The sequence below is a fragment of the Apteryx rowi genome, unplaced genomic scaffold (assembly GCF_003343035.1).
Source record: "Apteryx rowi isolate R43461 unplaced genomic scaffold, aptRow1 scaffold_157, whole genome shotgun sequence".
In the NCBI taxonomy this organism is placed as follows: domain Eukaryota; kingdom Metazoa; phylum Chordata; class Aves; order Apterygiformes; family Apterygidae; genus Apteryx; species Apteryx rowi.
Window position 1 is genome coordinate 12289 of NW_020447830.1, and position 19032 is coordinate 31320.

General features: G+C 38.3%; 1 protein-coding gene across 1 annotated transcript in view; it reads left to right on the plus strand.

Moving 5' to 3' along the window:
- The first annotated feature begins 2190 nt into the window (after positions 1 to 2190).
- CDC5L (cell division cycle 5 like) overlaps positions 2191 to 19032 on the plus strand; it is a 37645-nt gene continuing 20803 nt past the window's right edge. Inside the window, exons 1-13 of the mRNA XM_026059406.1 lie at positions 2191 to 2372; positions 4785 to 4888; positions 5813 to 5974; positions 6737 to 6864; positions 7673 to 7772; positions 8019 to 8237; positions 9403 to 9547; positions 10035 to 10223; positions 11641 to 11789; positions 14430 to 14592; positions 16082 to 16246; positions 17748 to 17828; positions 18188 to 18433. Of these exons, the coding sequence (XP_025915191.1) occupies positions 2328 to 2372; positions 4785 to 4888; positions 5813 to 5974; positions 6737 to 6864; positions 7673 to 7772; positions 8019 to 8237; positions 9403 to 9547; positions 10035 to 10223; positions 11641 to 11789; positions 14430 to 14592; positions 16082 to 16246; positions 17748 to 17828; positions 18188 to 18433 (1896 nt within the window). The 5' untranslated portion in view covers positions 2191 to 2327. The remainder of the gene's footprint in view (positions 2373 to 4784; positions 4889 to 5812; positions 5975 to 6736; positions 6865 to 7672; positions 7773 to 8018; positions 8238 to 9402; positions 9548 to 10034; positions 10224 to 11640; positions 11790 to 14429; positions 14593 to 16081; positions 16247 to 17747; positions 17829 to 18187; positions 18434 to 19032) is intronic.

Genomic DNA, 19032 nt, shown 5'->3' on the forward strand with positions numbered 1-19032 from the left:
GAAATAAAGCAAACTTGTAAACACTGGAGTTTCTTTTAGTAGCCAGTAAGGAGAACACAAGACATTCTCAGATGGAGCTTGGTAAGTTTGTAAAAATAACTATTTCAAGTTGCTGCCTCTAATAAAAAAAGAAAAAGAAAAGACTCATGAGGTTCCCCTCTGTCCTTAGTTCCTTCCTAATGCAAATGCACAGTCCTTCATGGAATTAGAAGTGGTTCTCAGTATGCCAAGTCAGAGAGATTTAAACTTAAATGCATATCTACTTTAAAATAAGGACATTGGCTATTTCTGATTTTTATTTTTTGCTAGTTAAAGGTGTAATATTTTTTGTCCTTGCAGAGTTTTAACAAGAAGCAAAGTCTTTCCTAAATCATACTATGAAGTCTTTTACTTGAGCCAAAACATTTGCTTGGTTTTCTTTATTAACACACCCTGAATTTGGAGAAAACAGTAAAATGCAATAGCAAATCACATTAGTGACAAATTCCTTGAGCAGATATGTAGRGATCATTTTCTTTTGTGTGTCTTCTACATAAGTGAATAATAAAGTTAAACTTGAGGTGAAGTAAATGAATATAGGTGATTTAGACCATGCTGCAATATTGGTAACCAGTTTTATCTACAGTACATGGAAGGAAATATGACTTTTTTTTTTTAAACTTGAAAAGTAAAAACTGTCCCTTGCTGTATTCCTCAATCTCAGTTCAGTGCCCCTAGGGCAGAGAAAACTAGTAAATTTTATTACTAAAGCTTTCACTTGGGCTTTTAAAATTGTGAACTGAGAGAAAAAAAATACACAAAAAAGTGTGCTTCTAAAAGAAAAATACATTTGGAGGCGTCTTTGTGGACCAGATAAATTATGCTTCTTTCTGTTTCCTCACGAACCAGAGGCCTTTTGGATATGTAGACATAGAGATGAGAAACGTACATTCCTCAGCTCTCCCTGCACTTTCTAGTAAAGATGAGGGTGGGTTTTTTTGTGTAAGAAAAAGCTTTCACTGTCCAGCTTTAAAGGCATGTGTCTATTTTTATAAATTGACTATAGTGTTAAGGAAGGTTTGTACTGTCCTAGGCAGAGTAGGAAGGGAGGAGGAAGCTTGTTGCCCAGCTGGTTCTCTCCTTTAAGGACTCAGCCAGGGGTTGGAGCAGTTAAAACAAGGAGCTCATTTTGTTCCCATAACCCTAGGCTAACTCGCTGAGGGCTCTCCAGCTTTTCAGCCTAATGAGATCTTCACCCAGCTGACAAAATTGCTTCTTGGAGGCAAGAATCCAGACCATGCCTGTGACAGGGGCATCAGGAGGAAACAGTGATTTTTTTCTGAAGCCTGGCCCGAGTTCTGTGTCACTTAGAGCTGTAATCCTGTGAGATAGGGCTGAAAGCTCAGCTGCCATGTTTTAATAGCAGAAACAGTTGCAGGAACAGGGGATTAGACAATGCCAACAAATAAGTTAGGATGGGAAACACGCTAGCAGCTTGGTACATTAGTACCCAATTGGGAACTTCAGCTTCAGTTTTAAGAGGTTTGGGGGTTTTTTTGGTTTGTGGGKTTTTTTTTGTTTGTTTGTTTGTTTTTTTGATTATTGAAATGGAAGATCTGAAACCTGACGTAAACTGTAAGGAAGCTTTGCAGTAAAGACCACAGTATGTAAAAGAGTCCAATAATAACAGAAAAGGGACATGGGAAATCTGGATGTCACTGCTCCGGTTTTCACTTGGGCATTTCACATTGTGTAAATGTGGATGTATGGTTTTTTTTTTCAAATTAATTTAGCAAAACACAGTGTAAAAGCGACACTGGTGAAATCTTACTTCTGCTCTTCTGTACCCATCTTTCCCCATTTTTGTCGGTTTAGGAATCTGGCAGAGCTTAATGAATAGTCAGCTTGTCCTTTAAGATCAGCTGTGCTTCCTGTATGCTTCCTCACAGAGTAAAGAAGAAAAAGATGACCCACAAATATTAAAACAAAACAAAACAAAAAAAGTGTTTTCTCTGCTCGGGGTCTTGTTCCGCTTCCTCGAAGAAGCCCCCGGACGGCTCCGGGCCCCGCCCCCGGCTCCGGGCCCCGCCCAGGCAGCGCGGCCGCCCTGAGCTTGGCGCCTGCGCGGAGCCCCGAGCCCAGCGTCCTCCCCGCTGCGCGTGCGCGAACGGTGCCGTCACCTCCCCCCGCGCTGCCTTTACCGCATCGCCTTTGCGCCTGCGCAGAGCATGCGCCCTTCTGGGGACGGCGCCTGCGCGGGGTCTCGACCGGCCCCGCTGTGACGAGCGGCGTTTCCCTGCTTTCACCCCTTTTTCCTGTGCCGGACTTCGTGCCCCTTCGCCGCCAAAATGCCGCGGATTATGATTAAAGGCGGTGTGTGGCGGAACACCGAGGTAGGAGCTGGTTCGCTTTAATCCCCTCCCCCCGCGGGGTTGGGGCCTGCTCAGCGGTTGCGGGGGGGGGGTCCTGCGTGGGTGCGCATGCGCTGTCGGAGCGGTCGTGATGCGCATGCGCGGAGGAGCTTCCGTAGTAGGGTCCCTTGCTATGGCGGGGGTGGGGGGTCGGAGTCTGGGATCTTCCGTAATCCTCTGTAGYGGGGAAGTAAAGGGTTGGGGCTTTGCAGGTACCGTGGCTCTGGTAGGCTTGCTTCCTCTGCAGACTGGACCCCCGTCCTTGTCCCCTGGCCTGGTSGACAGAGTCAAACCAGTGCTATTTCTCTTGGGGGCTACGCGCTGGGGAGGCGAGGAAGCTCGACCATGTGGAGGCCCTGGCACGCAGAAACCGCCGCTGCAGCAGCTTGAGCTTCTCTGGGGATTTGCCCGCACCTCGTTGTGCTCGGAGGTGTCGCTTTTCTAGGTTGGAACCTGTCGTATGCTGTACGGACAGGGTTCTGACTCCCTTGGGATATGAAAGAGCTGGAATTTTTTCCACTTGAAGACCCTTCATAATGCAGAAATGCTGAAGATAGGTATGGGCTCTTCATCTGCAGCCCAGAGTGTTTTGGGACAGAGGAATCTGTTGGCCAGAGTTTGAATGTTGTTAGCACAAATGTTTCCCTGTGTCTAAAGAAAAAGAAAAAAAGATGGTATCTGACCTGTTTTAGCCCTCACATTTTTTCAGAACTATAAATAATAGTAAAAAAGAAAAAACATAATGCAAGAAATAAAGATTTCAAATAAATTTCACTAGGTGTCATGTTCAAAACAAAAGAGGTACTTGACACTGTAAACTGTAGAACTCTGCCAGTGTGTATTGTGGACACTAAACATTTGCAAAGTTCAAAAAACAGTGGGAAAAAGTAATGGAAGATAAATCTCCTATGCTTTCTTAAATACCAGCTCTGCATCAGGAGGCTGTTGAATTGCAGGTCAGTGGAGGATAGGAAGTATCACTGTGTGCTTGCCCTGTTCCTACCATCTTCCATAGCTGACTAATTTTGGCGACTGTTTGAGAAACAGCAGTGGGTTAAATGGATCATTGTTTCTCCTGTTTCTGTATATCAGAGATGAAATAGAAAGCTTTTGTATTTGCTGCTATTTTTATGATTAATGTAATATAAATGTACAATATTAAAAGTACAGAAAGTAGAACTAGTTAATGGTCATTAGAAAAATGACTGATTACTTGCAAATCAGTCTGCTAGTGTCGTCAGTATGGCTACTGCATGCCATATGACAGCAAGTAGAATTCAGAAACCAAGAGAAGATTTATAGAAGTTTGGATAACATATTTTGKTTTTTTTCATAGAAATTATATGAACTGTTTCTTGTAGCAGCTCAAGCCAAAGCTCATCAGTTTACAGTTAAAGCTGCTATGTGCTGTGAGAGCTGTCCGTGCTAGACAGAGTGTCTGTCATTGATGACTAGCATCTGCACTGTGCAGCTGAACAGATTCTGAACACAACTACAAGTGCTTATTGGATATAGAAGAACATCCGTGGTTGACAAGGCTATAAAGAATAGCTGTGAAGTATTTAAAATACCATTTTCTGACTTGTGAGGAAACCAGAAATAACCCATTGTCTGGAGAAAGGAAGAGAGGAGTGGATGGATGGGTTGACAAGAAAATAATTACAATTTTTAGCTTTTGATCATATCTCTGTGCACAGTTTGATATATATGAACAGCCTGGCCTCCAAGCTGAAGTAATCATAACTGAATCCATTACATATTTTTCCCCATAAGCTTGCAGGCGTTGGGTTCAGCATTTCTGGATGTAACATTCTGAATATTTAAGTGGTTTATTTTAAGATTTGTTTGGAGTAAAGGAACTTCATATTTTGTCGTGTATTTTTTTTTAATAGCTTTTTCCATTGAGAGGTAAATATTCCATCGCAACACAGGTTTGCATTAAAATGTGCAAAAAAAACCCACTTCGGGGCATTATTTAAAACAAGCCACCTCAGAGGATCTGTCCTAATTTTTTTTTTAATGTTATGTCACTAACAAACAAATAAATATCTCCCTACCTCTTTATTGCTGTCCTTCAAAAAAGACCTACAGAACCATCAAAAACTGCATGTACTGAAACTGTTCATTTTGAAAGTTCAGTCAGGTCTGTGAAGTAGGCCAAAATAATCATTCCTAGTCTTTTTCATTTAATCTCTATCAATTTCAGTGGACTTTGGAGTACAAATTTTCATTCATCTTGAAATAAAATGTGGGAAAGAAGCAGCAATGCTTTGCCATTTCTACTGGTTCAGCCCTTTAGATGAAACCTACGGTATTCTCTCCTGCTTGAGCTCAGTCTTTCCACTTTGTGAGTTTTTGGTGATTCATAACAACATAAATCATTTTTGTTTAAAGGATGAAATTCTGAAAGCAGCTGTGATGAAATATGGCAAAAACCAGTGGTCTCGTATTGCTTCTTTATTGCATAGGAAATCAGCAAAGCAGTGCAAAGCCAGATGGTAAGTGAGAAATACCATGACTGGGAATATGAGATTCATAGTTACTATGAGTTTAGGAGTTACTGCAGATTAATTTATGCCCACAGAGGAACAATCATTTTAAGGTTGTCTGAGTTCCATTTTTGTGGATATTACAAATTCCTATTGCTTGAAAGGAATGTGAAGAAGAATAGCCAAATGATCACTTTGCAAGTGATGGCAGTGTCATCAACTACAGGATCACTGAATTTACATATGTAATTTCTTTCTGTATTTACAGGAGATTTAAATCAAAATGAGTGTTTTCAATGAAGTAAAATTGTCAAATAATAATTTACAGATAATTTTCTATTTTTTGATAATAAGAGTTTGGCTTAAGGATTGATATTTAAAAATTACACTGCAAAATTTCAATTTATATCAAAAAAGGTAGCATAAAACTGATGCAAATAACGCAGCCTGAATCCATTTAAGAATCAGACTTAGTTTCTCAAGTATTGAACTGCACATATTTCTCAGAATGTTTCTGCCTAAAGGTAACAGTACTGATACAGTTAAAGATAAATAAGACAACCCTTTGAAGGATCCAGACCAAACAAGTCTACTCCTTCTGGTAACTCTGGTGGTTGTGAGTCTTACCTTTCTTTTTCTGAGTTAATTTTATTATTCTTTACTTTGTCAGAAGAGAGGAAGGGAATGGAAGAAGAGGTGGTATCTGTAGGAAAAGTGGTGAATTAATAATACATTTTAAAGTTCAAATACATATATCATGAAAATACTTTATAGTAACATCCTTTTATACAAAAAAAAGTCTTAAATATATATATGTGTCAAAATTATGAGATCTTATCGCGATGATGCTTGGAAACACTGTTGTGAGTTAATTCAAGATAGATCAACGGATTGCTTGCAACTATCCCTCTTAACTATTTCACTTTTTAACAGGTATGAATGGCTAGACCCAAGCATCAAAAAGACAGAGTGGTCACGGGAAGAAGAGGAGAAACTGCTGCACCTGGCAAAGCTGATGCCCACCCAGTGGAGAACCATTGCCCCAATTATTGGAAGAACTGCTGCGCAGTGTTTGGAACACTATGAATTTCTGCTGTGAGTTAGTATTCTGCTAGAGGTGCATAGCAGGAAAATCTGTGCAGTTTGTTGTATTGATGTGTCATTCTCTTCTCCCAGGGTGCCAAAGTACAATGGTTTCAAGTTGGCTGAGGTCTTTTGCAAGCAATCTTTCCATTTTAAGTTTACTTGGTAGTTTTTTTGACTAGTTGATCAGCGTAAATGTGTGTGTGTGTGTGTGTGTGTGTGTGTGTGTGTGAACAGATAGACAAAGACAGACAAAAAGACAGAAAACACGTTATTGAAATGGCTGAATGTGCAGCCATTATCTCTGTGCACTGTGGAGAGTTTCTTTGGGTCAGGAGAAGAGAAGGAAAGTACTGTCTTCCTTTGTGAGCTTTTTTAGTTCTGATGTGATTGGTAGCATTTAAAAGCATAATGTGAAACACTTAAGTATTCATGTTGTCACACTGCTTGATTTCTTGTCCTCATTGTTAAACTTTAACAGATTACAAAAGCAGAGTTCACTGCTGTCAGCTTTGTCAATATTGTATTTTATGTAATATTATATTGTAGTATAATACTATATAGTTTCTTTCTGCTAACTTATGGTTATTTAGGTAACTGTACCATGTTCAAGAATCTTTTCTGCAGTGAATAATTGTATAAAGTTTACTGTATGGTACATGGTACAAGCTTATTTTTCTTGGTCAGTCTTTGGGACGGTCTAAGAAAGGGATGACTATTATCTGCCCAGGGGAAAACGAAAAGCTAATCGTGATACATACGATGTGTTTTCAGGGACAAAGCTGCTCAGAGAGACAATGAGGAAGAAACTGCTGATGATCCTCGGAAACTTAAACCTGGAGAAATTGATCCAAATCCAGAAACCAAGCCAGCCAGGCCAGATCCTATTGATATGGATGAAGGTAAGAAAGGAATTTATTTACTGTTTTTGGCAGAAATCCGATGTCTTGAGTTTTTCTTTTTATACACCTTCTGTACCCATAAGAAAATCCATAAGAAAAACATGAACAATTTTTTTTTCTTGTTTTTCTTATGAATTTTATCTTATTTTTGTATCTGGCCAGTCTGTTTCTACTCTGTCTTGGTTTTCTCTTGCCTTGACTGGCTGTTCTTTGCTTTGACAACTGCCTGCTCATGATCATTCTTCTTTCTGTATTTTCATCTTTTCCCATCAGCTAAAACCTTCCAGATGAATCCCTACCAAACCACAACACTATAGGCTTTTCTTTCTTGCACATTACGATGTTAGGGACTAAGTACTGGACTTCGGTAAAATTTCATGAATGGACAGAGTGTTTTGCAAACCTGTGGCTATTCAAAATACAGTGCTCTGGAACCAAATATAAAATGAAATTAACAAGTTCCACTAATATAGTACTCTTGGATCTAGATGTAAATGAAATTATAATTTCATTAGTGTGCTCAGTTTGCCTCTTTCTTTACGTGTTCTGATTTGATGTAGAAATTAGTTGAATCATTTTCATCATTTTGGCATTTTTTCTTGAAGTCTTGATTTCATCTGGCCAATGGTTTAGAAAATGTTTTTGAGAAACTTGGAGAAAAGTAAAGTTTGGAGATCATACAGAATTCCTGCCAAAATATTGATCCTTGGAGCTTTTCAAGAGTGCTTTCTCATCTTAACATCATCTTTTCCCTTACTCCCATCTTTAAGTGCAAAACTGATACCTGTATTTATCTGTACTTTTGCAGATGAACTTGAAATGCTCTCTGAAGCTAGAGCTCGTCTAGCCAATACACAGGGAAAGAAGGCCAAAAGGAAAGCAAGAGAGAAGCAGCTGGAAGAAGCTAGGTAAATTTATGTTTAGTTTTATGTAGTGGGACTCCTTCCATTGACTTGGGAGCATTTACAATGCATCAAGTCAGGCACAGGCTTAAGTCTTTGCAGAATCAGAGATTTTGACAGTAATCCATGAATCTACTCTTGTATAAATATGTACAGCCCCTCTCACAGCAACAACTGATAGCAGGTCTTAGGATACAGCAGTTGCCTACAGGTGTGCACTTTAAATCATGTAGTATTATTGCATTTCCTTAGACGTCTTGCTGCTCTCCAGAAGAGACGAGAACTTCGAGCTGCTGGGATTGAAATCCAGAAGAAAAGAAAAAAGAAGAGAGGAGTGGATTATAATGCAGAAATTCCATTTGAAAAGAAACCTGCCCCGGGTTTTTATGATACATCAGAGGAAAACTATCAGTCACTGGATGCAGATTTCAGAAAGCTACGTCAGCAAGACCTGGATGGAGAATTAAGATCGTAAGTGTGTATGTGTGTGTGTGTTATACTAAGTAGGGAATACTGTATCAAAATACATGTATAAAAAAATAAATTTAGGCCCTGGAAACGTCTGAAATATGATATGAGCAGGAGTTGTATTTTCCGTAGGGCAGATTCTAGCACATGCTGCTTCTACCTTTTCAGTCTCCTGTATTTTTTATTTTACTAAGGGATCTAGTTGGCATTTTTCCATGAGAATAAAGGCCCCCACACTCACTCTTTAGATGGAAATTTTAAGATGTTTGTTCAGGTTCGTCTTCTCATGATGAAGTACATCTACTCGTTATGGGTAGGTTCATTCATAATAATTTCAGTTCTTTCTGAACAGCTTTATTTAAATTGCTTGCAGGAGTAGCTTTTATTTGTTTTAATATTACTTTTGATGGAATTATTCTAATATTTTGGTATAATGCTATTAACCAGAATCTCCTTAAATGCTTGATCCTCACCCCCGCAACATGTACATCATCAACAGCAGTATGGCACATACTTAATTATACAATTACATTCCTATTATGTGTTCCAAGTGCTTTTTATTGAGAGATCAGATCCAGTACTACATCCAGTTTGGTTTTTTTAGCTTTTGATCTAATTAATTCTTTCTGTATAATTCTTAGTTCAGAGAGTCTGACAGGAGTTTCAGACTGTTATGATTTACTAAACTATAATTTCACAGGCTCACTGCATTGCTGTTTGAAAAAAAATAACATATTCATTAAACACCAAAGAGAACTTGGTTCCTATATCCCACAGAGAATGTTCTTCTTCCTTTATCAACTGCAGGAGGAAGAGGGACTGCTCATATCCACTGATTCCAGCTATCTAAATTCTTGGACTGACATGTTTTCTTACTCCAGTGTCCCTGTATTGCCTGTAGCTGAAGCAACCACCCATTGCCTAATTCCGTAATTTAGAAGCGTCACATTGCTTTGTTGTTGTAGGTTCTGCTGTGTGATCTGCAGGCTGTGTCTAATCACATAACTTCTAAACCACGAGGCGGTTCGCTCTTCCTGCAGCATGTTTTATTTCAGCATATCCAGCTTTTGATTAGGGCACAGACTCTGTTCTTCATTGATCTGCTTGTTTATTTTACTGTGTGGCTGTTCTGTGTGTTCTAAAATGACTGTCTTGTCCATAATGACAGTGAAAGGGAGGGAAGAGAGCGCAAAAAAGACAAACAACATATGAAACGGAAAAAAGAATCAGACTTGCCTTCAGCTATTCTACAGACCAGTGGAGTGTCAGAGTTTACAAAAAAAAGAAGTAAACTAGTGCTTCCAGCTCCTCAGGTAAACTGTGCCTTGATCAGTAAATAACTTGTAAGGGCAATGCTAATCAGCAATTTCTGTTTTATTGGGAGGATCTGGTGGTCATATTTTATCTTGCAGTGCCTTGGAATTTTCTCTTTGCTGTAAAACATGAGCTGACCAAAACCAATATCTCAGAGTGATTTTAAAGCTAGTTACAGGAAAATGTTGGGGAGAGGTATGGGTTATCATATGTTTATGCTTTCTGTAGCATGTAATTGGGCTGTCTCGTGACCATGACATTTAGAGACTGGTGTTTTTTATTTTTTTTCTTGAATAGACATAGTCAGTAACCAGCTAGACAGCATTTTAAGTTGTACCACCCAGTGTACACTGTGAAAGGGGTAAGGGTGAGAGAAAGCCATTCTGTAGTGCTATCAAAGCAAATGCCAAGTATTTTCTGACATGCAGCTAAGGATGAAGTTCTTCTAAACACAGTGCATTGTTTGTTATTGTTTTCCTTTTAAAGATATCTGATACAGAACTCGAAGAAGTTGTAAAAGTAGGCCAGGCAAGCGAGATTGCACGCCAGACTGCTGAGGAATCTGGAATTACAAACTCTGCCTCCAGCACTCTTCTGTCTGAATATAATGTGACGAACAACAGCATAGCCCTAAGGACTCCCAAAACTCCAGCAGCACAAGACAGGATCCTGCAGGTGAAGTATAAATTTACAGAACAGGCTTTTGGTTTTAGTGCAATGATGAATTGAATAGGAGATGTTAGTACCATAGAAAGCATTTCTCAGATTTTGTGCAATAATGGGGTTTGAATTGGCGCATAATCTGCAAGACACATGGAAAAGGGTAAAAGCAGATCCACTTCTACRTGATCAGTTGTTTGGCACCGCGCTTCAAAACATTATGTTTTTTTTATTGTTATATATTGCATGTCATTTTTAGCATTCAGCCCTCTCTTGGTGTTTTATATAATTCTCCTTTTCTTATGTTCATGTCCTTAAAACAATTTCTTGCATGTCATTTGCTATTTAGTTTTGCCATTCAGCTTTTATTTCAGTTAATCAGAAATAATTAACTGAAATAATAAAAGTATATTTTTCTAGCACTTTATTGGCCTAAAAACTCTTAAGATTAGGATTGTCAAAAACCTACCTTTGCAACCTCTGGGTTATTTTTGGATTGCATTGATCATATGAGTGAGTGTCTGGGTTGTTCCAAAAACTGGTAGTGCTATGTGTAATGTTTTGTTAGGTTTGTGGAGATGGCTAAATGAAGTCAGTGCAGCCAGTCTGTAAAAATGCAAAACATGCTGATTTGATAACAAGTTATGTTTCATTAGTTTTTGTTTCCTGATAGAGTATCATGATCTGCAGAGTCAGGAACTTTCTCTTTTCTCATAGCTCTCTGTGCAGTGTTTGCAGAAATGGCCACATATGTCACCTTGGGATGGAATACTCTGACATCACATAAGCTTCAAATGCCTGAGTAGATGGATCGTTAGTATTCAGTGAAGATAATTATGATATGGAATTGCTTCATTATATCAATTCATTCTCAGGGTGCCTAATTTTTTTTTATCACCAAAAAGGCAAAACCTTTTAAAAAAAGAGGGTATTCGTAAAAGCCCTCATGGACCAAAAATCTGAAATGTGACCAGGTATTTTGGAACCTTCTATTTGAAGTGTGGTTTGGATAAACTTACGCCTTTATTGGCATTGGTTTTCGGAAGGCAAGTATGCTGTTCCTTCTGAAAATCAGGATCATTAGGATGGTTTGAGTCACTAATTCAGTCGCTAATGAATCTTGCAAATATATGGTATCTGCCAAACTGGAGGAAACTGAAATGTTAGGCAACCCACTCATTTTTGGAATTCCAGTTTATAAAATACTTTACTGGAAATAAAGATTAAAATCCTTTTCAGCTGAACTGTAGGGTTTGTAAGAACCCTGCGTATGGGTCTTAAAGTTAAAAAGTGTTAACTGTTTTCCACAGACTATTTTGATATTCAGATAACTCTTTGCATTTCCCRTTGCCACTGAATCTGCTGAATGTGTGTAGAAGAGAGTGAGTCTGAAAGTCTTAGTAACGTACTCCATGTGTTTTTTGTTACACAGGAAGCGCAGAATTTGATGGCTCTCACAAACGTAGATACCCCCCTGAAAGGAGGTCTTAACACTCCCTTGCATGAAAGTGACTTTTCAGGAGTAACCCCCCAGAGACAGGTTGTTCAGACTCCAAATACTGTGCTTTCCACACCCTTCAGGTAAAGCAAACACTTCCCTAATGGCTGACTGGCTGTGCATGTAGCCGGTGGGGTGGAGGAAGCAGATGTCAATGTGTGAAATAGTGGGATTTGATAAATGCTTCGTAACCAATTTCAATCTGCTTTTATTTAAAGCCCTATTATACAGCTTTTTCATTTTTTGTGTCTTTGGCAAGCTCAGCCACAYCATCTTCATCTATATTTGTACATCATACAGCTCACTGGGATTTTGGTCCAAGATGAGGGCTTCGGTGGTCAATATTAATTATACTGGAGTATTCACAGGAGTATAAATAGTAAGATGAAATGTCATTCTGTGTGTGGATCCTAGCCTTTCCAAAGTGTTACCTCTGAGTCAAAGGTGTGGGAGGTCTCCTAGTCAAACCCACTTTGAACATTTGAAAAATTGTGGTAAATGTTTTATAAGTCATAGATATCTAAAATAAAGTATTTCCTATACTGCCAATCTAAATATTATGGAATTGTTGGTTTAACTCTTACAGTGGGTCCTGAATAAATATATATTCCACAAATGCCAAATACTATGGAACTAAAAAATATTACACTTTGTGTCTGTCAATTTTTTTCAGCTCAGGTTCTAATTTTACTTGTATCATGGCAGCTTTTCAAAAGCAGCTCCATTTTGTTGTTTAAAAAATTGTATGCAGAAGCCATGCTCTTGTAATTGGATCTACACAAGTTAATCCTTTTTTGGAGATCTACTGAAGTCAGTGGGATGCAGAATGAATATAGTTTGGCCTGGAGTGATCTGGCTGATTTGGATTATTTTGTATTACTAAATGAGGGTTTTTTTCTTTTTTAAAAATTGTTTTTAGCTTCTGAAGTTCAAGTTTGTACATGTAAATAGGGTAGTTTTGTGTCGACTTTGCTTGCAGAAATGCCATATCAGTGTGACAATCCAAGATCTTGAGCAGAAAAAAAAATCTGTTAAGTGGTTAAAAATAAATAAAAGGAAGCCATAATTGTTTTAGGAGACAGAGTAGTGAAGTAGAGTAGCATATAGTTATCTAGCCCAACAGATCGAGTACTTTATTTAAGTACACTTTTTTTCTGTGATAGTATGAAATTTGTAATATTTTGGTGTTTACTGAAAGGTAACAACTTCCATAAGAGATTTTTACTATGTGTTAGTTGTAATAATTTTCTTATATGATATTAAATTAAAAAATGTTATGGGGTTTTAAACATTGCATGGAACTGGGACAACTGTGGGGGGTAGAGAGGAAGAGGGAGAGAGAACCACTGGCCTGGAAGTTGTTTCTTCTAGGAAGTCAGAATAGTTTTTTTCTACTAGTATAATCAGCAAAGTAAATATATCCTATAAAACATTCATTTGAAAACATAAAAATCAGTTTGGCTATTTTTTCGAAGTGTTACCCTGCGAATGTTCTTGCTTTGGTAGCCTAAATGTGAGCTCATAAGAATCTGTGCACAACCTCAGGCAAGGGGAAAGAATCACTTGCCACTCACTCACAGACATACCCAGTAAATAGGGCATTACGTTATCCCTCCAGACAGGAGCAGTAGTGTGTGTCRGGCCGTATATACAATTGTCTACATCCACCATTATGGCATCTTATCTTCTTCTTATTTATGAGACTGGCATTACAGAATTACAGTAACTAGTAGTAGAAATTATGTATTAAATCATCTCATCCAGTCTGTCTCTGCCAGGATTATTCTCTACAGCACACGTTCTTTTCATTGCTGTCTGAAAAAGTTTACATCTTCTAAGATGGCTGCCTTAATGTAGGCTTTTGTCTACAAGTTTTTCCCCTTCCTGATCTTGTTTCCTTTGGGCATTTAACAGCATTTTGTCAGGTTTTTATTAATTATTGTGTGAAACATCATCGTAAGTGCGTAAGAGAAAACTTCTAAGTGTCTCTATCCAAGGCATTATCTGCATGCCTTATCAACTTTCATATAGTTAACCCCCGGAAGCTTGTTGGGATAGAGAACAATATTTTTCCCCACTCTAGAGGAAAAGGAACTGAGGCCCAAAAGGTCTGAGACTCCATTCATCTTGCCTAACCGTAGGTACTTAGAAGTAATTAGTGTAATGTAATTACTCCTTCAATAATCAGTGAAAGGAAAGAGGCACCTTCAGTGATTCATTCAATTGTAAGATGGGAAGGCTGTTAAGCAAGATGAATTCAGAGAGAATGACTTGCCCCAGGTGGTAGGGAAATCAGAGGTTGCAATTAAATCCTGATTGCTGAATCCCAGAGTAGTGCATGGTGACTGGGTAATCTTTTCTCTCAAAAGTAGTGATGGGAAATGGTGTTGGACTAATTCCTGAAACTTCTCTTAACGTAGTGACATGCCTAGATTTTAGTTTGACAGGTCCTTCATTATACCTTGACAAGTGTAAACAGTTTGTTTTTGTTTGATCCTTTTAATCATGTATTATGGTTTCACTGTCTCAAAAAAAAAAATCCGTATTGAATTTAATAACTGTACAAATGATAAACTTCACTATAAGTTTTGTTTATATTAATTTATTAATTTATTATTTATTTTTACTATAAATTTTATTAACTATAGATTCTTACAGCATTCAGACATTTGAAATAGAGCTCTTTGAGGAGGGGGAAATTAACTGTGTCTGCATTTTCTTAGAACACCTTCTCAAGGATCAGAAGGCTTAACTCCTCGTGGAGGACTAACTCCAAAACCTGTAGTTGGTACAACGCCTGGTAGAACTCCACTGCGTGATAAACTGAACATCAACCCAGAAGAGGGTATGGCAGATTACAGTGACCCATCTTATGCAAAACAACTGGTAAGAAGTGCATGAGAAGTGGAGATAAATGGATTTTCAGGAATTTTAATTTCTTATCTCCTGAACAGAATTTTATTTTATAACAAGTGTTATTTCTACCGCTTGTCTAGAAGTCTATACTCCTCACATGATAAAATCAAATCTTTGCATTATTGTAATATCAGGAACTTATTTGAAAGAACAGAAATCTCAGTACATAAGCTCAAAACAGCTTTGAGTGTGCTCGGTGAAAGCACTCCAGGACTAGTCATCAAAGAAGACATAATTATGTTTCAGTCATACTTATATCTTTGAAGCTGAGCAGGAAATACTCCCGTCTCGAGGAAAGATTCGTTTTTCTTGCAATCCCACTCAGCCCTCAAATCCCTCATCATCTTGGCTTCCCGATTTACCTACAGGACCTTTTCATCAGTCTTTCCTGTTGACAACATTGAGTTAAAGGAGTTTAAAATTTGCCATTAGGAGCACTTGCTTTTGAGATGTCCAGTAATCTGAGTCCTGTCCAGATTCTTTCATCGCCTTTGGCAACAGATGTTTCCATTCCTGGATATTCAGCCAGATGTACCCTGCCAATTAGACATGGTATAAAAGGGCATATAACTAATAGGTAGCACCTTGAGAACTCCTTTTATGTGGCTGATTCTGCAGCCTTAACTGTGGCTTTGGATATCTCCCACCAGAGCTATTGACATTTTTCTTTTTGGGCTAGCTAAGGATATCCACTCAAAGTTTTCGGCATGTTCTTCTCATGAAAATAACTCTTTGATTCCAGAATTTTAGATTTTCCCTTAGCATAAAGGACAAGGTTTATTTTATGTCCTTACACTTATTTTGGTTCTATCTTAGCCTTTTTATGGTAAGCCTGGCTTTCTGCTGTTAGGGGTTTCAATTTCCTGATGGACTTCCCAGGTTTCCAGATATGCTGCTCTTTCGGTCATTTTTGTACTGTGCCACAATTCCCAGATCTGTGAGCAACTGAATGGAAAAAAGTAAGGTCTGAGGGAGAATCTTCCAGGTAGACTTGCAAATAGACCTGTGTCCRTCATCACTGTGGACAGATTTTCATGCATCATTTTCAATTTCTTGAAATGCATGTATGTGAATCCCCACTGTTGCCCTGAAGCTACCAGGAAGTGAAGGTAGCATACTGTTTTCCTCCTTGGATATTTTCCAAAAATTGTGCATGAAGATTTCCTTAGCTGTCTTTAAGTGAGTTGTATGTTGTCTTGTAGCATCAGAGACTTCCTGTGCTCAACAGTGCATAAACTCTGGGGTGGTGGTCAGTAGGCCAATCTGGATTAGTAATGTGCCCCCCTTTTGTCAGATCTCAAAAAAATTTGGTTTCTCTTAGCTTTGTAATGGACTAAGATTGCCAGATGATATTACTCATGTGTTGTTTGCATCTATTAATGTAGGCAAATGGAATTTTGCCATATCGTGTATCTGTGCATGAATTCAGAAGCATTATATCTTACTACTGTTTCAACAGGAAAGAGAATCTCGTGAACACCTGCGCCTTGGGCTCATGGCCCTTCCAGCTCCAAAGAATGACTTTGAGATTGTTTTGCCTGAAAATGCAGAAAAAGAACTTGAGGAACATGAAGTAGATGAAGCCTTTGTAGAAGATACTGCTGATATAGATGCTCGCAAGCAGGTAGGTATGCGTAATGCAGCTAGTGCTTTTTGTTTGTTCTCTCTATATTTTTCCCATAGTTTCATACATGTTTAGCGGACGTGGTATAGTTTCTACTGAATAATAACATTAGATATACTTGTTTTCTGTGCTGCCATCAGAGTACATAGAGACACACAGGCTAAATCAGTCTCTCTGAATCGTTTTCTTAATTCATTAATGTTATGTATTACACATCATTTTTTATAATGAAGTCTTTAAGAATGTGTGTGTCCTCTCTCCTGCTGTTGTTCCTCAAAAAGATGAAAATATAATTAAAATATAATTACAAGCATCTTTCTGCAGAGGTATATGCTTAATTTTAAGCACATGAATATTGTGCTTTTTGCAGTTTCAGGTTATTCTTTCAAGGTCAAAAGCTACTGTTTGTGAAATGTAAGACAGGTATATGTAAATCGAGGCAAGCTGGTAGAACATACGTAGAGATTTTCTATGGAGTGAGCTGGTCTCTTATGTACAATTTGTACCAGAGGATTACCAGAGAGCCCAGTTTTGAATGGATCCCTGGCTTTTTTGGTTTGAGAATCAGAGATGGTTCAACACAATGGTAGAAGCACTCTTGTGTTCTGCTGGTTACACAGTGTGCTAGCCAAACTTTTCTGTTTATGTGAGCAATCACTTTTCAATTCATTATTTGTCCTAAGTACAGTGTGATGCAGATCTGTTTTTGTTGCATACATTATAGGTTTGAGATTGGAGGKTTTTTTTGCCAACTAAAAAAAAAAGTTGAGCTCTGATATCTGTTAATATAACAAACATTTTCCAGAATTAAAGATTCCTAAAATGTCCCATTTGGAGAGGAAAAAATTGTACAGGTGCAGACACATGTCTCTATGTATTTGTGTATAAAAATAAAAAATATGTGTATATACGTGTTGATAAAAACTCTGCATAAATATGGACAGTTTAGATGTATAGACTATATAGAGAAAAGAATATGAATTATAAGATCATACAATAGAATGGCATTCTGCCTTTCCAATGAAGGTGTGATATGGCTAGGATTAGAACTTGGAAGATCTTGGTCATCGTTCCTGAAGTTTTAGACAACACTGCCTTTTCATGTTATCTATAGCCTGTTGCAATACAATAGTCTTGCCTCTCCTAACAGGTTTCCTGTCCGGAATTGCAGGACAGATGTCAAACTTGATGTGGAGAAATTTTTGAAGAACTCTGTCTTTGGGCATGAGACTGAGGGAGAATATGATGGCTGTAAATGACTTTTTAGGATATCTCTCCTGTTAGAGATAGTCTGTACTCTTTCTGTTAACTTTAGTGGCACTAAATTATGATGTCGTCCTATAGCAAGTGACCTGTTACTTAGCTCTGGCTTTGTAACGTGATATTTTTATACTGTAAGGAATTTTCGCTGCAGTAATGAAATAGTGTCTATGTCACTCATTTGTAGGAAGCATCTGATTGTATTGCAGTAGCTGGAGTAACATTTAGCGTGTTTGTCTAGGCTATCCGAGATGCAGAGCGTGCAAAGGAACTAAAGAGAATGCACAAAGCTGTTCAGAAGAATCTACCACGGCCCTCAGAAGTAAGTGGAAACCAAACTCACTTTTCAAAAAGAAAAAACAAAAATAAAGATTGTATTGTAGGAGGAAATACAAACCAGGTAGATCGTGAAAGAATGAAATTCTCTCTTGAATATGCTCATTTCATAATCATGGGAGACTTTCACAGTTAAATTGTCATTGGGTATTTCATTTGCACAACTGAAAGCAAAATTGAATGTATGGATTACTATGCCTCTGTCACACAGCAAGAGTTTTTAGCGCCTGTTCTGTGTAGTTTGACTGATGCATGAAACTTCTGCTCAAATGGAAGTACGTGAATTTAATGTGGTCTGTGGTGATGTGTGATGTTTCTAAACATTTTTCTTTTATTTCCGGGCAGGTTAATGAAACTATACTAAGACCTTTAAATGTGGAACCACCTCTAACAGATTTGCAGAAAAGTGAAGAGCTCATAAAGAAAGAGATGATTACTATGCTTCATTTTGATCTTTTACACCACCCATTTGGAGAACAGCCTGTGGGTAAGAAGGGGAAAGGCCCAGGATTTGGAACCAACAGTGCAGAACATATGGCTTACCTGGAACAAAATCCTTATGAGAAGTTCTCCAAGGAAGATCTCAAGAAGGTGAGAATTGTATGACCTAACTACTACTGATGTAAGGTCTCCTTGTGTCATGGTCCAGTCATCTTTCAAAAACAGTGGATTCAAGCCTGCCCAGAACTTATTTGGGAAATCTCCACAGTGCTGTATAAAGGGGCTGTATAGATAATTAAGTAGGCATACTCTTTCCTGTGAGCTGCTGTTAATTTAGGCACTCAACAGGATGATGGGGCTGTCATATTTGTGCAGAGTCATTATCTGTTAGATACAATTTTAAATGTGTTGTGATTTCTTATCATTCTAAGTATCCTCCAACAGTTGTCAGATTCTCCTTTGTTCCTGTAAAGTGATGTTAAATGACTGAGATTTTAATTAGGTGTGATCTCCACCCTCTCATGGCTGTATAGTTTGTTGATACAGAAGTATTAATTATCCTTTTTTTGTAGCTTTGCAGATCAAGTATGACAAAGGTAGCAGCTTGTAACTTGGAGCAGCAAATCAAGCAGCTTAATTGTGGTTTCCAAGCTTGATCTAACAGAGCTGTGCTGATGCAGAGCGTGGGGGGGCAACTGATCTTAAAGCATGCCTAGTTAAAGGGTGCTGAATAGGCAGAATGGGTTGTC